Genomic DNA, 16,213 nt, shown 5'->3' on the forward strand with positions numbered 1-16,213 from the left:
CCAGGGGCGGGGGGAGGGGAAGCGGAGGCGGGGTCAGGCTTAGGGAGTGGGTGCAAAGTGCCGGCGCACTGCGGAGCGCGTGGGCCCGATACGGGCAGCGGCGTCCTGGGAGACGCTCTCACAACCACGTGCAGACCTGCATGCCCCCTCGTGCGTGCACTCATCCACCCACCTACCCACACAGCAACTCTCGCCCCATCCTCGTGGAGCTTGTCCTTCTGCCTCATTCCGGCCTAGCGGGTTTTGCAAACGCCCCTAGTTGCGCAACTACCGGATCGCTGGAGAGGGCGGTGCCCGGACCCTCCCAGCATCCGGCGGCCCGGCAGACAGCTCCCGACGCCCTACTGTTGCTGAACCCACCTACCTACCCGACCTGGAGTGGCCTCGGAACGAAGAGGGGCGGAATGTCGGGGCGTCCGCGCCGGAGCCGGGCGTGCCTGTGGCCTCAGGGAGGGGTGTTTGGCGACGCTCCCCGGCAGTGACAGCGGGCGGCGCCCGTGGGCGGCGGACTTTGGCGACGCTCCCCGGCGGTGACAGCGGGAGGCGCGCGCACGCTGCGGACTTTGGCGACGCTCCCCGGCGGTGACAGGCGGGGCGGAGCGGCGGCTCAGCGGCCTCGTTCCGGGGCGGGCGGGCGCCGAGCGCGGCGCGGGCGGGTGGACGAGCGGGCCGGGCTGGCCGAGGATGCTGCTCGGGGCGCCGTGGTCCTCGTGCCAGTGAGCGCCGCGCGCGGTCGCAGCCATGACGGTGGAGTTCGAGGAGTGCATCAAGGACTCGCCGCGTTTCAGGTGTGCACGCGGGGCGCGCCCTTTGTGGTCACTGGGGTCGCCGCCCCCTGGGGGACCCGGGGTGGACGCGGGATGGGCGCGGGGTGGGGGTGTCGGTGCCCGTTTTGTGCCGGGCGCTGAAGCCGATGACAGAAGCTGGAGGACCCCGCCTCGGACAAAGCCCGCAGCGCCCCAGGACGAAGGGACAGAACAAAAGATGCCCCTTGTGCTGGTCACCTCGCGCGGAGGGCGCGCGCGTGGAGGCGGGGCTGCCGCCGGCAAGCCACCTCTCCGTGGGAGTGTCCACTCCTGCTTTGTGTCTGCACCTTCGTGCTGGTCACCTGCAGAAGACTGAGACCCTCCCCGGCCCTGCATTGCTACTCTGACCAGGGTTGTCTGGGCACGTGGGGCGTATGTCTCTGGATTCTGCATTGGCCCATGTGCCCAGAGCAGTGCACGGGGGACAGTCAGCCGGAGCCACGTGTGGGGCCTGGGGCTGGCTGCTGGGCAGGGGGTGACCTCGTGACCTCGAAGCCTGGAATGGTGGGGGCTGGGATGAGCAGACTGGTTTGGAGGTTCTGGTGGGAGGTTTTGGGCTGTGGTCTGCTCTGGGTTTGTGTTTTTAGTGCTTTCTGGGAGTGCAGGTGTGTTCTCCTGTGTGCATTACACATTCACTATGTGTGCATATTTGCCAGGTGTACACATGGGAGCTATGTCCGTCTACACCCTGCCTGAGGTGGCAGACCCTGGATGTGAATGTGTAAATGAGCTGTATACTCTGTGCTGGCATGCTTGATACATGTGTGTAGACTAGTGATAGGTCCATGAACATGTGTCGCGTGTCACTTCTTGGTGTTTATCATGTTGGTATGAGTGTTGGTACTAAACACCCATGTTAGTTTGCTCATGCATATTCCAGCACTAGGACACACGTCTCTGCACGTGTGTGTGTGTGTGTGTGTACTGTGCCACTGCATGCATGCACATGGGATGGCACAGGAGCATATCTACCGTGTCTCTATGAATGTGTGCACTTGGTCATGTGTGGTGTGCGTGCTGGGTCTCTGGGGTTTGCCAGTAAGAGGGCCTATGTGTGCTTGCACCAGTGGGGCTAGGCATCAGTACTCTTACTCCTGGGCCCCTGGAGCCAGCTTCTTGCACAATCACCTCACAAGGGAGGCTATGGATAAGGGGTTTTGTCAGCCCAGAGGGTGGCCCAGGCCCTGGGCAGAGAGGTGGGGGATGACCATCTGTTTGCCCATCCTCTGTTGATGACTGATGAAGGGAGGGGGTGTGAGTAACCCCCACCTCTGCCCACTGTTCTCCAGGACCCAAGCTGTGGGGGGAGGTGCAGCCAGGGACTAGTCTGGGGGCTTGGACTTTGCTGAGGCATACTGGCCTTGTTCTGGCACCTCCTGCAGAGACTCATGCTCCTCCTTCCCTTGCATAGAAGGGTCCAGGTCCACCTTGCCTGGTCAGATGGGGGCATAGGCATCCCATTTACCTCCTGGTCTTCCTTCCTACACTAGCCTGTTCTGCTGGTGGCGCCTGCAGTGATTATGGTGGCTTTGCCATGCTCCCTCTGGTAGGGAGGAGTTGCCCTAGTGAAAGTGCCCAGCCTGACCTGGGGGAGGGGCTCAGTGAAGTCACTGGAACCCTGGGCCACAGAAGCCTTGCTCTAGGTTTCAGGGTTGGGTTGAGGTTTAATAAGGGTTTGAGGCCACCCTGAAGTCCCTCTGTCTGCTCAGCCTTAGGTGCAGCTGAAGATGAAACTTGGGCTTCCTGGAGGTTGGCCTAGGGTGGGGGTGGGGGGGCAGGCCAGGAGGATGTGGTCAGTGATGTGAGACCATGTGGCCCTAGCCCTGGGAAGGGGGACCCTGCCTGTACACTCTTGACCTGGAGAGAGCATGTGGCTCAGGGGTCCAGACTCTCCCAGACAGGCGTGGGGCCTCCTCCCACCCCTTGTTCTTGGTGCCCCCTCCCTTGGGTGGGGCTTCAGGCACTGAGTCATGGCTTTGGGGGGGACTGGCCTCTCCCTCAATCTCATCCTCCAAGCTGCTGAGGAAAGCCTGGAGGGAGGGCAGGAGAGGAGGCCTCTGGTCCTCAGGGGCTAGGGAAGGAGAGCTGGCACACTGTCTCCTGGTACAACCCCACCCATGCCTTGCTCCAAGCACCAGGTGCCCAGGCCCAAGGGTGGCAGCTCTCTGTACAGCTGTCCAGGATATTTGGGGTGGTTGGAGCACCAAGGCTGTGTCTCCCTCTGCGGCATCCTCTTCTGGGTGGGGTGCTCCTTCCTTGCCTTGGGATCCTCTGAGAGGGACAGGAGAGGCTACAGCAGAGGTCAGGGTCCCTGGGGTCCCTGACTGCAGCCTCCTGCAGTCAGCCTTACATATTTCAGGCCACACCACCGAGTGGTTCAGAGGGGCAGTCCTAGGTGGGGTGCAGGGCACCCCATTGGGGCCTGGGCCACCTCCAGTCCAAGCAGACAACCTTTCTGACCCTCTCTGCTCCAGAATAGAGTCCCCTGAGCCCCTCCAGAAGGGATGGGCGGTGCTCAGAAGGAGTCCTGCCAGGGGGGGGGACCTTACAAAATCCCTGGGTGCTCTTCCCCACCCCAGCTCCTAATGGAGATCATTCTGAGCTACACCCCAAGTGAGGTGACTAGGTCCTACCACCCAGGCCTGAGAAACCCTGGGATATGTCCCTCCCCCTGCCCCCTCCCCTTTGCCTGACTCCACCCAAGGCCTGTCCCTGGAGGCCTGCCTCCCGCCCCTGGTCTGAGCCCTATTCCCATTGTCCCTCATCCCCAGGAGGCCAGATGGGCCCAGCTCACCAGCTGAGGGGGTTGGGGGCACCGGGATCCTGGCCTGATTTTCCTATTTCCTGTTCTCGGAGCATGGGGTTGGGGGGGGGTGGTGTCACGTGCCTGATCCATCTGCCTCTGCCTTCCGGGGATTCTCCTGTCCACGGCTTCTCTGGTGATGTCATGTGTTAACTCTCCCCTCCCCGAGATAGCCCATTGTCAAGCTGCCCAGGGGAGTGGGCTCCTCCAAAGCCTACCCCTTTCTCCAAGCTTACAGTGCCATTCTGTGTTTTGAGGTTCGGAGACTTGGGGGTCTCATGGTGCCGAGGGAATGAGAGAGAGCGGCCGCCTCATGTTCTCGGCTCCAACTGAGACAAATTTGCCACCAGGGCCACCAGGCTTGGGGGGGGCAGTTCCAGGTGGAGTCTGGGATCAACCCTGGGTCTTGGCATTAGGCAAGAATAGCTGACTTGCCTTGTCTACACACACCTGCCCTGGGGTTCCAGCCCCTCCCTCTGTCCTCAGACTTGTCTGACCTCTATCCCGGGCCCCAGTAGCTTGACCCCAGATGGGGACATCACATCCAACTGGGCCTTTTCCTGCATGGGGTTGTGGTGGGCACTGGGCAGCTCTAGAGTCAGCTAGGCCTGGGTCCCTGTCCTGACTCCTCTTCCTGGGTGGCAGCGACCTCTCTCAACTTCCATTTTCTGGCCTGTCTGAGACCCGTGGGGCCATGTGGCTGTAGGTTGGCTGACAGGAGCAAGCAGCCACTGGCTCAGCAGCCCCCTTGGGGAGATGCACGTGAGGGTGAAGACCCAGTCTGCCAGGTGGTCAGGGAAGCGGGCTGTAGGCTGATCTCCAGCTGCTGTTCCCATTGCAGGGCAACTATCGATGAGGTGGAGACAGATGTGGTCGAGATCGAGGCCAAACTGGACAAGGTGAGGGGACCAAGGTGCACAGGGGTCCAGTGCTGCTCTCTGTCCCCCACGGCTAGCCACCTGTTTGTGTGCATGTGTGTGTGAGCACAGCTGTGTTGCACATGGGGCATGCAGCCTACGTGTTGTCCCAACCACCCCAGCTATGCCTACCATGACTGTCCTAGGTACATACACAGCACACACGTATGTCTGCCCTTGGGTCTCCCATTAGGTGGTGGTGGGCCTTCAGGTGTTCTCTCCAGTGTACCTTTAGGGCTGGAGACAGCTGCTGGTTGGCCAGGGTGACATGCCAACCCCAGCCCTAAGCTCCCTGCTCAGGCTTCCTTGTCCTGCTCCAACCTCCTGCTCTGTAGCCAAAGCCCAGGTGGCACCATGCTGTCCTGGTGCCCAGTGGGCTTGCGATGGAAGGCAGGCAGTGGAGGTCCTTTCCCAGCCTCAGGCTGCTTAGAGCAGTTGTATTCTGGGCACTACTGGGCCCTGATTGGCCTTCCTCTGGCCCAGCCTCTTGGCAGTGGTGGGGGCTGGTGAAGGCAGGTGCCTTGAGTGTCATTCCCTCCACCCTGTCCACAGCTGGTCAAGCTGTGCAGCGGCATGATCGAGGCTGGCAAGGCCTACGTCACAACCAACAGGCTCTTCGTGAGCGGTGTCCGAGACCTGTCTCAGCAATGCCAGGGTGACACCGTCATCTCGGTGAGGGGGGCAGCTGACCTCTGACCGTTAGTTAGGGGTGGGCATGGGCAGGCAACCCCTCGAGGGTGCCCAGGCCTGGGAGCAGGTGGGCATCTGTGCTGGGTGGCAGGGATGGTTCTATAGGCTTTGGCTGGGGAGGTGCTGGCCACTCGGGGGCATGGCTGTTCCACCTGAGTGAAGGGTCTCCTCATCCTGCCCCTCCAGGAATGTCTGCAGAGGTTTGGAGACAGCCTGCAGGAGATGGTCAACTACCACATGGTAAGTGCTGCCAGGGTGGGGGTGATGTGTGTGAGGGTCTGTCCAAGGGCCCATCAGGAAGTTGAGCTGGCTGGCGGGGTCATCTTTGGGAGAGGCCACATTTTGGGTCTTCTAGTCTGTGCGGTGAGGGATGTCATGAGGCTCTCTGCTGTGTCCCAGGTGAGGGCCAGACAGTGGGGAGGGTGAGGGAGGCACTGGGGACAGTGGGGTCTCAGGGAGGGAGAGGTCTTGGAGGTTCATCCAGGGTCCCCTAACCACACAGGGGTATCCAGCCCTTGTAGCAGAAGCATCTCCCAGGCTGACCCTATGGCCCCTGGACGAGTCCAACTTCACTGCTACCCGGGCTGGAGCTGGGTGACCTCGAGCCCTCAGGGCCCCCAGCACAGATATATGGAAAAGGGCTTGAGGCACACGTGGGTGGTTGTACAGTGGCCTGGGAACTAGAGCCCCAGACTAAACAAGGGGCCCCACCCCCGTAGGGGAAGTTCAGAAATAAACCATCTCAGAACAGCTTGTCCTGCCATGTCTATCTGTCTGTCTGCTTCCTGAGAGAGTCCCTCATGTGGGAGGCTCTGATTTTGGGTCCCATAAGTGCTGTGGGGAGCCCTCCAGCTCCTGACAACCACCTACTCTGCTCATTAGGCCAGGTCCTTTGGGAGCTCCGGCTCCAACCCAATCCTTCCTATTGCAGGGCTGGTCATCCTCAATGTGGCCTCCCAGGGACAGGAGGCTGTGGGTATCACCAGGTGCTCTGTGTGGGCCTCTCCCATTGGGCCAGTGTGGGGTGGGGCCATGGGAAGGGCCCATCAGGGATAGCTTTGGCCTCTAGTCTGGCCTAGAATCAGGAGGAGAGATGGGCAGGTGGCCACAGCTGCCGCCTCTCGGCACCAACCCACGCCTAGGCGGCCACATCCACTCCCCTGGGCCCTGTGAGGCTGGCTTTGTGGGGATGACAAGTGGAGGTCCAGGCTGGCTGGCTGGGGCTTCCCCTGGTTCTCACCTGGGAGGGACAGGGGCCTGGCCCCTGGGGTCATATGGAGACTGAACTCTCACCCCCCCACACACTGTCTCTTGGTCCCCAGATCCTGTTTGACCAGGCCCAGAGGTCCGTGCGGCAACAGCTCCACAACTTTATTAAAGAGTGAGTGGCTCAATGCCCCCAGACCTGAAGGGAGGCCTGGCCTTTCCTAGCCTGGGACAGATCAGTGGTGATCTCTTGGCTGGAGTCAGGGAGCAGACAGACGCAGCTGTGCTTGACCTGGGAGGATCCTGGAGCTTGCTTCTGAGGGGCCTTGGCCCGAGGCCTCAGGGCTCTGGGTCAGGGCGCTCAGCCAGAGCAAAGTGTTGGAAGGGCAGACAGGGCTGGAGGGTAGGATGAGGGCCTCAGGCGACAGGTGAGGGCATGACCATGGAAAGAATCAGGGTGGTGGTGGGAAGAGGTGAGGGCTGGGTGGGGTCTGAGCTCAGCACCTGTGTGTGCAGTTGGGGTACCTATGGGACCCCCGAATGATGTCATGTTGAAGCTGGGTATATGATCCTGGAGTCTGGGTTGAAGTTGGGGGTCATCCTAGGCTGGACCTGGGAGTGAGGTGGTGAAGGGCCAGGGTGGGCCCTAGATCAGGAAAAAGGGGCCTGGAGGTGGAGAGGAAGGGGAAGGGGACACCTAGTGCAATGGCTGCAGGGGGTTAAGGCTGCAGTGTGGTGTGGGCAGGGAGGTGAGGAAGGGAGGCAGGCCCTTCCCAGGAGCCATGAGTGTGGCTGGGAGCATTGCAAGGGAGTTTCATGACGGTGGAGTCTCTACATTCGCCCCTCCTGGAAGCCCCTGACCTCACACTCCTGCCTCCAGGGATGTGCGGAAGTTCAAAGAGACCAAGAAGCAGTTTGACAAAGTACGGGAGGACCTGGAGCTGTCCCTGGTGAGGAACGCCCAGGCCCCAAGGCACCGGCCCCATGAGGTGGAGGAGGCTACAAGTGCCCTGACCCTAACCCGCAAGTGCTTCCGCCACCTGGCACTAGACTATGTGCTCCAGGTCAGTGCAGGGCATAGAAGGGTTGGGTCCTAGGGTGAGGGGGGGGGAGGTGTCTCTGTGTTCCTGTGGATAGACAGAGCTGCCATCCACAGAGGCTTCTCTATCTTGAGAAAGCTTTCAATATCATATCTCGGGAAGGAACATGGTGGGGGGCTGGCAAAGGTCCAGAGGTGGGGATGGGCTGGGAAAAGCCAGGGACTGCAGGCTGAAGGGGTGGAGGCCTGGGAGACCTCACTGAGGGTGGGCTTAGAGGGCCTTGAGCAGAAGTGAGAATTTCTGGCTTTGACTCTGGAACAGATCCATTGTTGACATGGGAAGGAATATAGGCAGTAGGAAGATAGGGCTGGTGCTAGTGCAGGGATATGAAGATGAGCTGGGGATCTCAGGGAACCACAAGCAGCCAGAGTGGACTTTGTGTAGCAAGGTGCAGGCCATGGCTATCTCAGCCCTGACACCCTTCCCCTATTCGTTTCTCCCCTGGCAGATCAATGTCCTTCAGGCCAAGAAGAAGTTTGAGATTTTGGATTCTGTGAGTGCCCGGTGAGGGGCAGGTGGGGGGGGGGCAGCTGCCCTTGAATACAGGCATGTGCAGCAAGTGTGCCAGGTGTGGGTGGCCTCACCAGTGCCTCCTACCTGCAGATGCTGTCCTTCATGCACGCCCAGTACAGCTTCTTCCAGCAAGGCTACAGCCTGCTGCACCAGCTAGACCCCTACATGAAGAAGCTGGCAGCCGAGGTGAGCCTGTGGGGAGGGGGGAACCCCAGTCCAGGTCTCAGGCTCCTTTCCCTCCTGACACCTGTCCCCACAGCTGGACCAGCTGGTGATTGACTCAGCAGTGGAGAAGCGGGAGATGGAGCACAGACATGCTGCCATCCAGCAACGGGTGAGGCCCCAACCCCCCTGCACATGATAGGAGGACCCCAAGAGGCCACCACCTCCATCCCTCTCCATACCGCTGACCTGGGAGGTCCACTGGCACATATACACTCTCTGACCCTTCCCTCAGACCTACCCTCTCTTCTGGGGTCCCCATCTTTAGGGGCCTCAACAGCAGGAGGATTTGGGCAGCCCTCTGGCCACTTAGAGGCCAGGGTAAGGATGGGTAGATGGCCAGCTTCCTCAGCGCACAAATGCTGGGGCCTTCCTTCAAGGTCAATGGTAGCTTTTGGGTCCTCAGTCGATGGCTCCTCCTGGAGCTTCTTTGGTCACTTGCCAGACAGTCGCCCCCACACTGCCCAGGACAGGGGGAGCTGCAGGGGAACCTGCCATTTAAGAGTCATGGAGAACTTGGGCCCTGGCCGGTTGGCTCAGCGGTAGAGCGTCAGCCTGGTGTGCGGGGGACCCGGGTTCGATTCCCGGCCAGGGCACATAGGAGAAGCGCCCATTTGCTTCTCCACCCCCCACCCCCTCCTTCCTCTCTGTCTCTCTCTTCCCCTCCCGCAGCCAAGGCTCCATTGGAGCAAAGATGGCCCGGGCGCTGGGGTGGCTCCTTGGCCTCTGCCCCAGGCGCTAGAGTGGCTCTGGTCGCCGCAGAGCGACCCCCGGAGGGGCAGAGCATCGCCCCCTGGTGGGCAGAGCGTCACCCCTGGTGGGCATGCCGGGTGGATCCCGGTCGGGCGCATGCGGGAGTCTGTCTGACTGTCTCTCCCCGTTTCCAGCTTCAGAAGAAAAAAAAAAAAAAAAAAGAGTCATGGAGAACTTGGACAGGTGGGGGGCTGGGGGTGGAGCTGTCACTCACGGGCATTCTCTTCTTCCTCTCATCCACCCCTCCTGCTCTGCCACAGACGCTGCTGCAGGTGAGTGGGTGTCCACCCTAGGGAGAGGGAATAAAGGGGGGACCAGATAGGCGGGGCCTCTGCCCTCCCCCCCCCCCGGCACTTCAGCACCAAGGACACCTCCCACGGGCCTCAGAGCTCCCCAGGCACCTGTGGGCGCTTCGCTGTAAGCGGTGGCTGGCACCAGCAAGGACTCGAGCTGAGGCGGGATGCATCCCCCTTCCCCCCCCATGGGAGCGGCAGCAGCTGTCCCTTCCTGCCCCCCGCTTAGCCAGGGAAGCAGGTGGCTGGGCCTCCTCTCCCACTGCTGGACACACAGGACAAGACTCAGTGTCTCCCAGCCTGGTGAATGGCGCTCTGTCAGGAGGGGAGCGGGCCCAGCTGGCGACATGAATGGGGGACCCGGGATGGGGGAGGCAGCTTCCTTCCTGATCCCAGAGCCTGCTGTTCCTACAAGGCTAGGGTGCGGGGTGTGAGGGCCTGGGCTCTGGGGCCCCAGCCGTGATGTGAGGCTACTGCCCCCAGGGGCTTTTGGGCAGGGGCCTTGCTTCAGTTCAGGGTGAGCATTCACTGGGAACCCGGCTCTGACTGCCCCCCCAGGACTTCTCCTATGATGAGCCCAAAGCAGAGTTCGATGTAGATGCGCCCAGCGGTGTGGTGATGGAGGGCTACCTCTTCAAAAGGGCCAGCAATGCCTTTAAGACATGGAACCGGTGAGAGAGCCTTCCTGGGGGCCGGGGCAGTGGGGTCATAAGGCTGGCCCTGCCTGACCCCTCCTGGCCCATTCACCTGCCCAGGCGCTGGTTCTCCATCCAGAACAGCCAGCTAGTCTACCAGAAGAGGCTGAAGGTATGCACAGGGCCCCTCTCCACCGGGGTGCTCAGGTGGGCTGAGAACAGTGACGGGCATCACAGCCTGAGTGGTCAGGCGGACAGAGAGCCCTTGGGTCTCAGACAGTCTGTGTCTGTAAGGCAGAGCGATCAGTGGGTGGTCAGGGCTGCGTGTTGAGTGGGAGGGGCCACCGTGTGCTGCCCACAGGATGTGCTGACGGTGGTGGTGGACGACCTCCGCCTGTGCTCCGTAAAGCCATGCGAGGACATCGAGCGGAGGTTCTGCTTTGAGGTCGTGTCACCCACCAAGTGAGGAGCCCCAGCCTGGCAGGGTTGGGGAGGGGGCCCCTGCCTGCCTGGCCTGACGACCCCTCCCCCCCAGGAGCTGCATGCTGCAGGCTGATTCTGAGAAGTTGCGGCAGGCCTGGGTCCAAGCCGTGCAAGCAAGCATCGCCTCCGCCTACCGGGAGAGCCCGGACAGCTGCTACAGCGAGGTGTGGCCCGGCCAGCACCCTGCACATGTGTGCACACAGCCCCTGCAGGTCGCATGCAAGTGTGTATGGGCAGTGCAAGTGTGCATGTACATGTGTGTGCATTGTGGGTATGTGTGAGTGTGCCTGCACACATGTAAGCATGGGCTTTGGTTGGGGGTCCTAGCCTGAGCTGGCACTTCTGGCTGGGGGGGGGAGTGGGGGTGGGGCCCTGCTGGGGAAACTGAGACTGCAGCTCCTGAAGGGCTGAACGGCCCCTCACACCGTCCCCAGAGGCTGGACCGCACGGCGTCCCCATCCACAAGCAGCATCGACTCTGCCACAGACTCCCGGGAGCGCGGTGTCAAGGGCGAGAGTGTGCTTCAGCGCATGCAGGGTGTGTCCGGCAATAGCCAGTGTGGTGACTGCGGCCAGCCCGACCCTCGCTGGGCCAGCATCAACCTGGGTGTGCTGCTGTGCATCGAGTGCTCAGGCATCCACAGGTAGGCCCACCAGGTGGGTGGGCAGGGGCGCTAGTCCGAGCCACCTCTGACTCACCCCTGCCTCCCCACCACCTAGGAGCCTGGGTGTCCACTGCTCCAAGGTGCGGTCCCTGACTCTGGACTCGTGGGAGCCGGAGCTGCTAAAGGTATGTGTGGGACCATCGCAGGCTGACAGCCCCTGGTGGAGGTGTGGGGAGGGCTGGGTCTGTAAGCTGAGGGTGTCTGTGAGCTGGCCTGAGGCCTGCACCCCCTGTCTCCTGCCAGCTGATGTGTGAGCTTGGAAACAGCACCATGAACCAGATCTACGAGGCCCAGTGTGAGGGGCCAGGCAGCAGGAAGCCCACGGCCAGCAGCCCCAGGTGAGGTGGGTGCAGCAGGGATGGGGCAGCGAGCCCCAGCCTTGAATGTGGCCTCATGTCTACCCTGGTCCAGGCAGGACAAGGAGGCCTGGATCAAGGACAAGTACGTAGAAAAGAAGTTCCTCCGGAAGCCGCCCTCCACATCAGCCCGGGAGGCCCCACGGCGCTGGCGGGCCCTTAAGTGCCCAGGCCACCACAACTCCCCCCGTGTCCCCACCGCCCGCCGCAAGGTCCGGATGGAGCCTGTCCTGCCCTCCGTGGCTGCTCTGTCCTCAGGTGGGAGGGCTGTCAGCTCACTTGGACGGTGGGTGGGAGAGGGCTCTAGCCGGGGTGAGCCACTAAGCCCAGACCCCAGGGAGGTCGGGGCAGGGCAGGGCAGGAGACAGGGCTCACAGGGGCACACAGCATGACGGCCTTGGGTCTCCCACTCCTGTGCAGGTGCTGTGGAGCGCAGGTTCCGCCGGGATTCCCTCTTCTGCCCTGATGAGCTGGACTCCCTCTTCTCCTATTTTGATGCAGGGGCTGCTGCGGCTGGTCCACGCAGTAAGTGCTGCAAGCTCCCCAGCCCCTGCTGCCTACCCCTCAGCCCAGCCAGGGCAGCAGGGCAGGACCAGGCATGACTCACCAATAGGGTGGATCACTGTGGCCACTCACTTGGGGACTGGCAGGACAGGTGTTACTTGCAGAAGCGACAAGGTTAGGAGGTGGTACCATAGAGGCTGGTCTTGGAGTGGGGAAGACGGGGTCAAGCAGAGCTAAGACTGGGATTATACCTTGAGGGGCTGGGGATAACTTGAGCACTGACTTGAAAGCTGGGGCCATGACCCTTGAGTGATATGTGTGAGTGTGCATGTGCTGTGTGCACACAAGAGGGATGTGTGGGTCAGAGTACACACAGGTGTCCAGATGGGTGAGTGTATGCGCACCGGTGTGCTGGGGGTCCAGAAAGCTCGTTGCACAATGATGCACATTTTTCTTGCTTCTGTTGGAGTTGGGGACAACTGCTACATGTCGAGCCCTCCCTGAAGGCTGCCTGCTAATGGTTGGTCAGCACCCACCAGTCTGGGCAGTGTGGGCAGAAGGCGTGGCCCTCACTAAGAAAGAAAGCGCAGGGCTGATGGGGTGACAGGGAGTGACCATGGGCAGCAGAGGGCGCTGCCTCACCATCCTGAGCCCAGTGCTCTTCTGCAAGGGTTGCCCCTAGGGTGAGCTGGACTGACAGCTTGCTCAGTGCTGCCTGGGGCCCATCTCCAGGGCTTGGCCAAGACTCCATCACTGGACAGTGACCTCCCGGCATGCACTGGCCACAAACAGGGCTAAACACCCGCAGCCTGCACATGCTCACCCGTCCTGCTGGGACTGACCTGCCTGAGGGTGGGTGTCCATGTGCAGCTGCCCATTATTTGTTTTCTCCCCTTTCCTCTTATCCTGGGCCATGCTCCCCCGTGTTCCCTAGAGGGAGCTGGTCCTGCCCCTGGGGGCATCCCCTGGAGGATGGTTGGGGTTTGGGGGAGGAGTCAGGGATGCTCAGTACCCCGTCTGCCCACGGACCCCGCAGGTCTGAGCAGCGACAGTGGCTTAGGTGGTAGCTCCGACGGCAGCTCGGATGTTCTGGCCTTTGGTGCAGGTTCCATGGTGGACAGCGTCACTGAGGAAGGTGGGTGCACACCTCCCCACCTCTCTGCTGCAGTCCCTCCCCAGCTCTTCCTCCCCTCTGCAGTAGGCTAGATCACTGTCCCTGACTACCCCCCCCCCCGCCATCCTCGCAGAGGGTGCAGAGTCTGAAGAGTCCAGTGGCGAGGCAGATGGAGAGGCAGAGGCCTGGGGCCTGGCGGACGTGCGGGAGCTGCACCCTGGTCTGCTGGCACACCGTGCAGCACGTACCCGCGACCTTCCTGCACTGGCTGCCGCGCTGGCCCACGGGGCCGAGGTCAACTGGGCAGACACAGAGGACGAGGGCAAGACGCCATTGGTGCAGGCCGTGCTAGGGGTGAGCAGGCCTGGGGCCGGGGGCCGGACACAGGTGCATGCTGACACATTGGCATCTTCAGGCCTGCCGCTTCAGGGGCTTGTACACAGGGCCCTCCAAGGGGCCATCTCCTGGGTTCAGTCTGACCTGCCCCCTGGCTCCCCAGGGCTCCTTGATCATCTGCGAGTACCTCCTGCAAAATGGAGCGGATGTGAACCAAAGAGACAGCCGAGGCCGGGCGCCCCTGCACCATGCCACGCTCCTGGGCCACACTGGGTGAGTCACAGGTGCCCTTCCTGCTTGCCTTTGGGCTGTGTCCCCTGCGTGCGGCGCCCCAACTCGGCTCCTCTGCCCCTCAGCCAGGTGTGCTTGTTCTTGAAGCGGGGTGCCGACCAGCACTCTTTGGATCAGGAGCAGCAGGACCCGCTGAGCATCGCGATACAGGAGGCTAATGCCGATATTGTCACACTGTGAGTGTCAGGCAGCTTGGGGGTGCTGGAGCGGAGGGCGGGGCGCCATGGGGGGTGGGGTGCTGTGGCACCTGGGTGGCACCCTCATGCTGGGCTTCCATCAGGCTACGTCTGGCGCGCATGGCTGAGGAGATGCGGGAAGCTGAGGCGCCCCCAGGCCAGCCAGGCCCCCTGGCCAGCAGCAGCCCCACGGAGCTCCAGTACCGCAGGTGCATCCAGGAGTTCATCAGCCTCCACCTGGAGGAGAGCTAGGGCGGGCAGACTGGGAAGCAGCCAAGCCCTGCTGCCTGGCCCATTTCCTGAGAGTTCTGGTGCCTGGGCACTCCTGGGGCCCCAGCAGCCTGCTCTGCCCTCCTCAGCGCTGCCTGGAGCCCCAGATCAGGGGGAGGGACCCCCGCACTGAGTCTTCTGAAAGCCCTACATTTCCCTAGAGGTGCTGCGTCATCTGGTGCCCCTCAACCTGTGTGGGACCCTATGTCTTCAGGTGACTCCTTCCTCTGGGGCTTGGGTTGCTCATGTCACAAACCACTCTGAAGGCTCTTGCCACCTCATGTCCCCCTGTCCTCGGGGCCTGTGCCACCTCATGTCCCTCTGTCCCCAGGAACTATGTCACCTTATGTCCCTTTGTCCAGGGGCCCATGTCACCTCTGTCCCTCAGCCCCAGGGGCCTGTGTCACCTCTGTCCCTCTGTCCCAGGGGCCTATTTCACCGTGTGCCCCAACTTTTATTGCTCCAGACACTGACCTGCTAGTTGGGTCCCTCCTACACACCCCAGAGCCCCTCCACTATGCCCTGAGGCTGGTGGCTGGCCACCAGCCCCTAAGAGGGCAGAAGGGGCAGCCCATCCAGGGAATCAACCCGTGTACCTCACTTAGTGACCCCAGTGTCCAGGCTGGGCTTCTCGGGTGCTGGGGCAGATCTGGCATGGAGCCTCAGCCCTGGCTGGACGCAGGCGTCCCGAGGCCACGTGGCTGGCCACGCAGGCCCCATACCGTGTGGCCCTAGACTGGTCCCTGCCTCCTCCAGAAGTACTTGGCCCAGAGCAGGTGCATAAAAGACTTTGGCACTTTGCACCCTTGCATCCGATGTTTTGTCATGGACTGAGTGGATTTTCTACAGCCACCTACTTCTCACTTTGTCTTGCCTCTTTTCTCTGTTGACTCTGGAGGACCGCCTGGACCCCAGCTCTGTCTGCGGCTGGGGGGATGCCCCTGCAGCTCTGTCCTGCACTTGCCAGCTCACTGCTTGGGCTGGTCCCTCGGATGGGTCCAGAGGTCCCTCAACTCACTACCCAGGGCCCACAATGCCTTCTGCATTCCCTGTTTCCAGAGCCCTGGGGCAGCCGCTGGGTCTCTCCCCAACCTGGGTCATTGGTCAGGCCATGGCCAGTTGGCTGGTCACTATGCAAAGACTGCCCAAGGAGGCTCCATGGGTGGCAAGGTGGGCACTGACCAGGCCCCTCAAATCCTTCACTTGCTGGCTGTGACCCCTAAAGAACAGAATTAACTCCTTTTTCCCTTCCTGCTTGAGCTCTGCCCCCACCTCCCACCCCACTGCCTGTCAAGGCCTCATGCCTGGGTCTCAGGCTGGAGGGACTGCCCACTCCAGATCACTCAGTAATAAACTGCCGCTTGCACCACTGCCTGTCATTGGCTCACCCGCCTCACTCCACTGTCTTAGCTGGGGAGGGGGTGTATCTGGGTCCCCTGCCTTTCCTGGGGAGCGGCCCTGAGTAGGGTTGCACCGGGGCCTCAAAAGGTTATAGTAAGCCAGAACCAGGGGTCTGATGTAGGGCCTGGGGCTTCTTTGATGAAAACTGACCCCTGATACCTCAGCCCCCATTCCTTGGACCCTCTGCCCTTCTCTCACCTGGACTGTGGTTCCTAGTGGGAGTCAAGGTAGATACCAACTGGCAAGGATACCTGGGCCTGGTCTTGACTCCTGGGCAAGGTGGCCCCATGCCCAGTGTCCTGTCCCCCAACCTCCAAAGTGTCTGTGGCTCTAAAGAATGTGGAGGTGACAGCCCTGGCCGGTTGGCTCAGCGGTAGAGCGTCGGCCTAGCGTGCGGAGGACCCGGGTTCGATTCCCGGCCAGGGCACACAGGAGAAGCGCCCACTTGCTTCTCCACCCCTCCGCCGCGCTTTCCTCTCTGTCTCTCTCTTCCCCTCCCGCAGCCAAGGCTCCATTGGAGCAAAGATGGCCCGGGCGCTGGGGATGGCTCTGTGGCCTCTGCCTCAGGCGCTAGAGTGGCTCTGGTCGCAACATGGCGACACCCAGGATGGGCAGAGCATCGCCCCCTGGTGGGCAGAGCGTAGCCCCTGGTGGTGGATCCTGGTCGGGCGCATGCGGGA

At 61.9% G+C, this 16,213-nt stretch overlaps 1 protein-coding gene across 4 annotated transcripts; it reads left to right on the forward strand.

The window, feature by feature from the left end:
- The first annotated feature begins 610 nt into the window (after positions 1-610).
- Positions 611-15,878, forward strand: ACAP3 (ArfGAP with coiled-coil, ankyrin repeat and PH domains 3). Of its 4 annotated transcripts, none has more exons than XM_066270715.1 (24): positions 611-788; positions 4,451-4,508; positions 5,079-5,198; positions 5,403-5,456; positions 6,539-6,597; positions 7,303-7,486; positions 7,971-8,015; positions 8,126-8,221; positions 8,295-8,369; positions 9,271-9,282; positions 9,862-9,974; positions 10,059-10,110; positions 10,300-10,400; positions 10,474-10,585; positions 10,856-11,064; positions 11,141-11,210; positions 11,329-11,423; positions 11,497-11,699; positions 11,862-11,966; positions 12,973-13,080; positions 13,193-13,413; positions 13,559-13,668; positions 13,752-13,862; positions 13,967-15,872. In XM_066270715.1, exons 1-24 carry the CDS (start codon positions 742-744, stop codon positions 14,112-14,114), a joined length of 2,508 nt encoding a protein of 835 aa, XP_066126812.1. In that variant the 5' UTR covers positions 611-741; the 3' UTR covers positions 14,115-15,872. The 4 variants fall into 4 exon arrangements, with proteins under 4 accessions (XP_066126812.1, XP_066126813.1, XP_066126811.1 ...); XM_066270716.1 differs by having other exon boundaries at positions 12,982-13,080; positions 13,967-15,871; XM_066270714.1 differs by lacking the exon at positions 9,271-9,282 and having other exon boundaries at positions 10,474-10,633; positions 13,967-15,878.
- Positions 15,879-16,213: the final 335 nt, after the last annotated feature.

Source organism: Saccopteryx bilineata, chromosome 3 (genome assembly GCF_036850765.1).
Source record: "Saccopteryx bilineata isolate mSacBil1 chromosome 3, mSacBil1_pri_phased_curated, whole genome shotgun sequence".
NCBI lineage: Eukaryota > Metazoa > Chordata > Mammalia > Chiroptera > Emballonuridae > Saccopteryx > Saccopteryx bilineata.

What these genes read in the sequence shown, in the direction of transcription:
- ACAP3 (XM_066270714.1), top strand. Translation starts at nt 742, where the DNA reads ATGACGGTGGAGTTCGAGGAGTGCATCAAGGACTCGCCGCGTTTCAG. An exon ending in ATGCTGCCATCCAGCAACGG is followed by an intron (nt 8,370 to 9,861) that starts GTGAGGCCCCAA and finishes CTGCCCCCCCAG; the next exon opens with GACTTCTCCTATGATGAGCC. An exon ending in GGACAGCGTCACTGAGGAAG is followed by an intron (nt 13,081 to 13,192) that starts GTGGGTGCACAC and finishes CCATCCTCGCAG; the next exon opens with AGGGTGCAGAGTCTGAAGAG.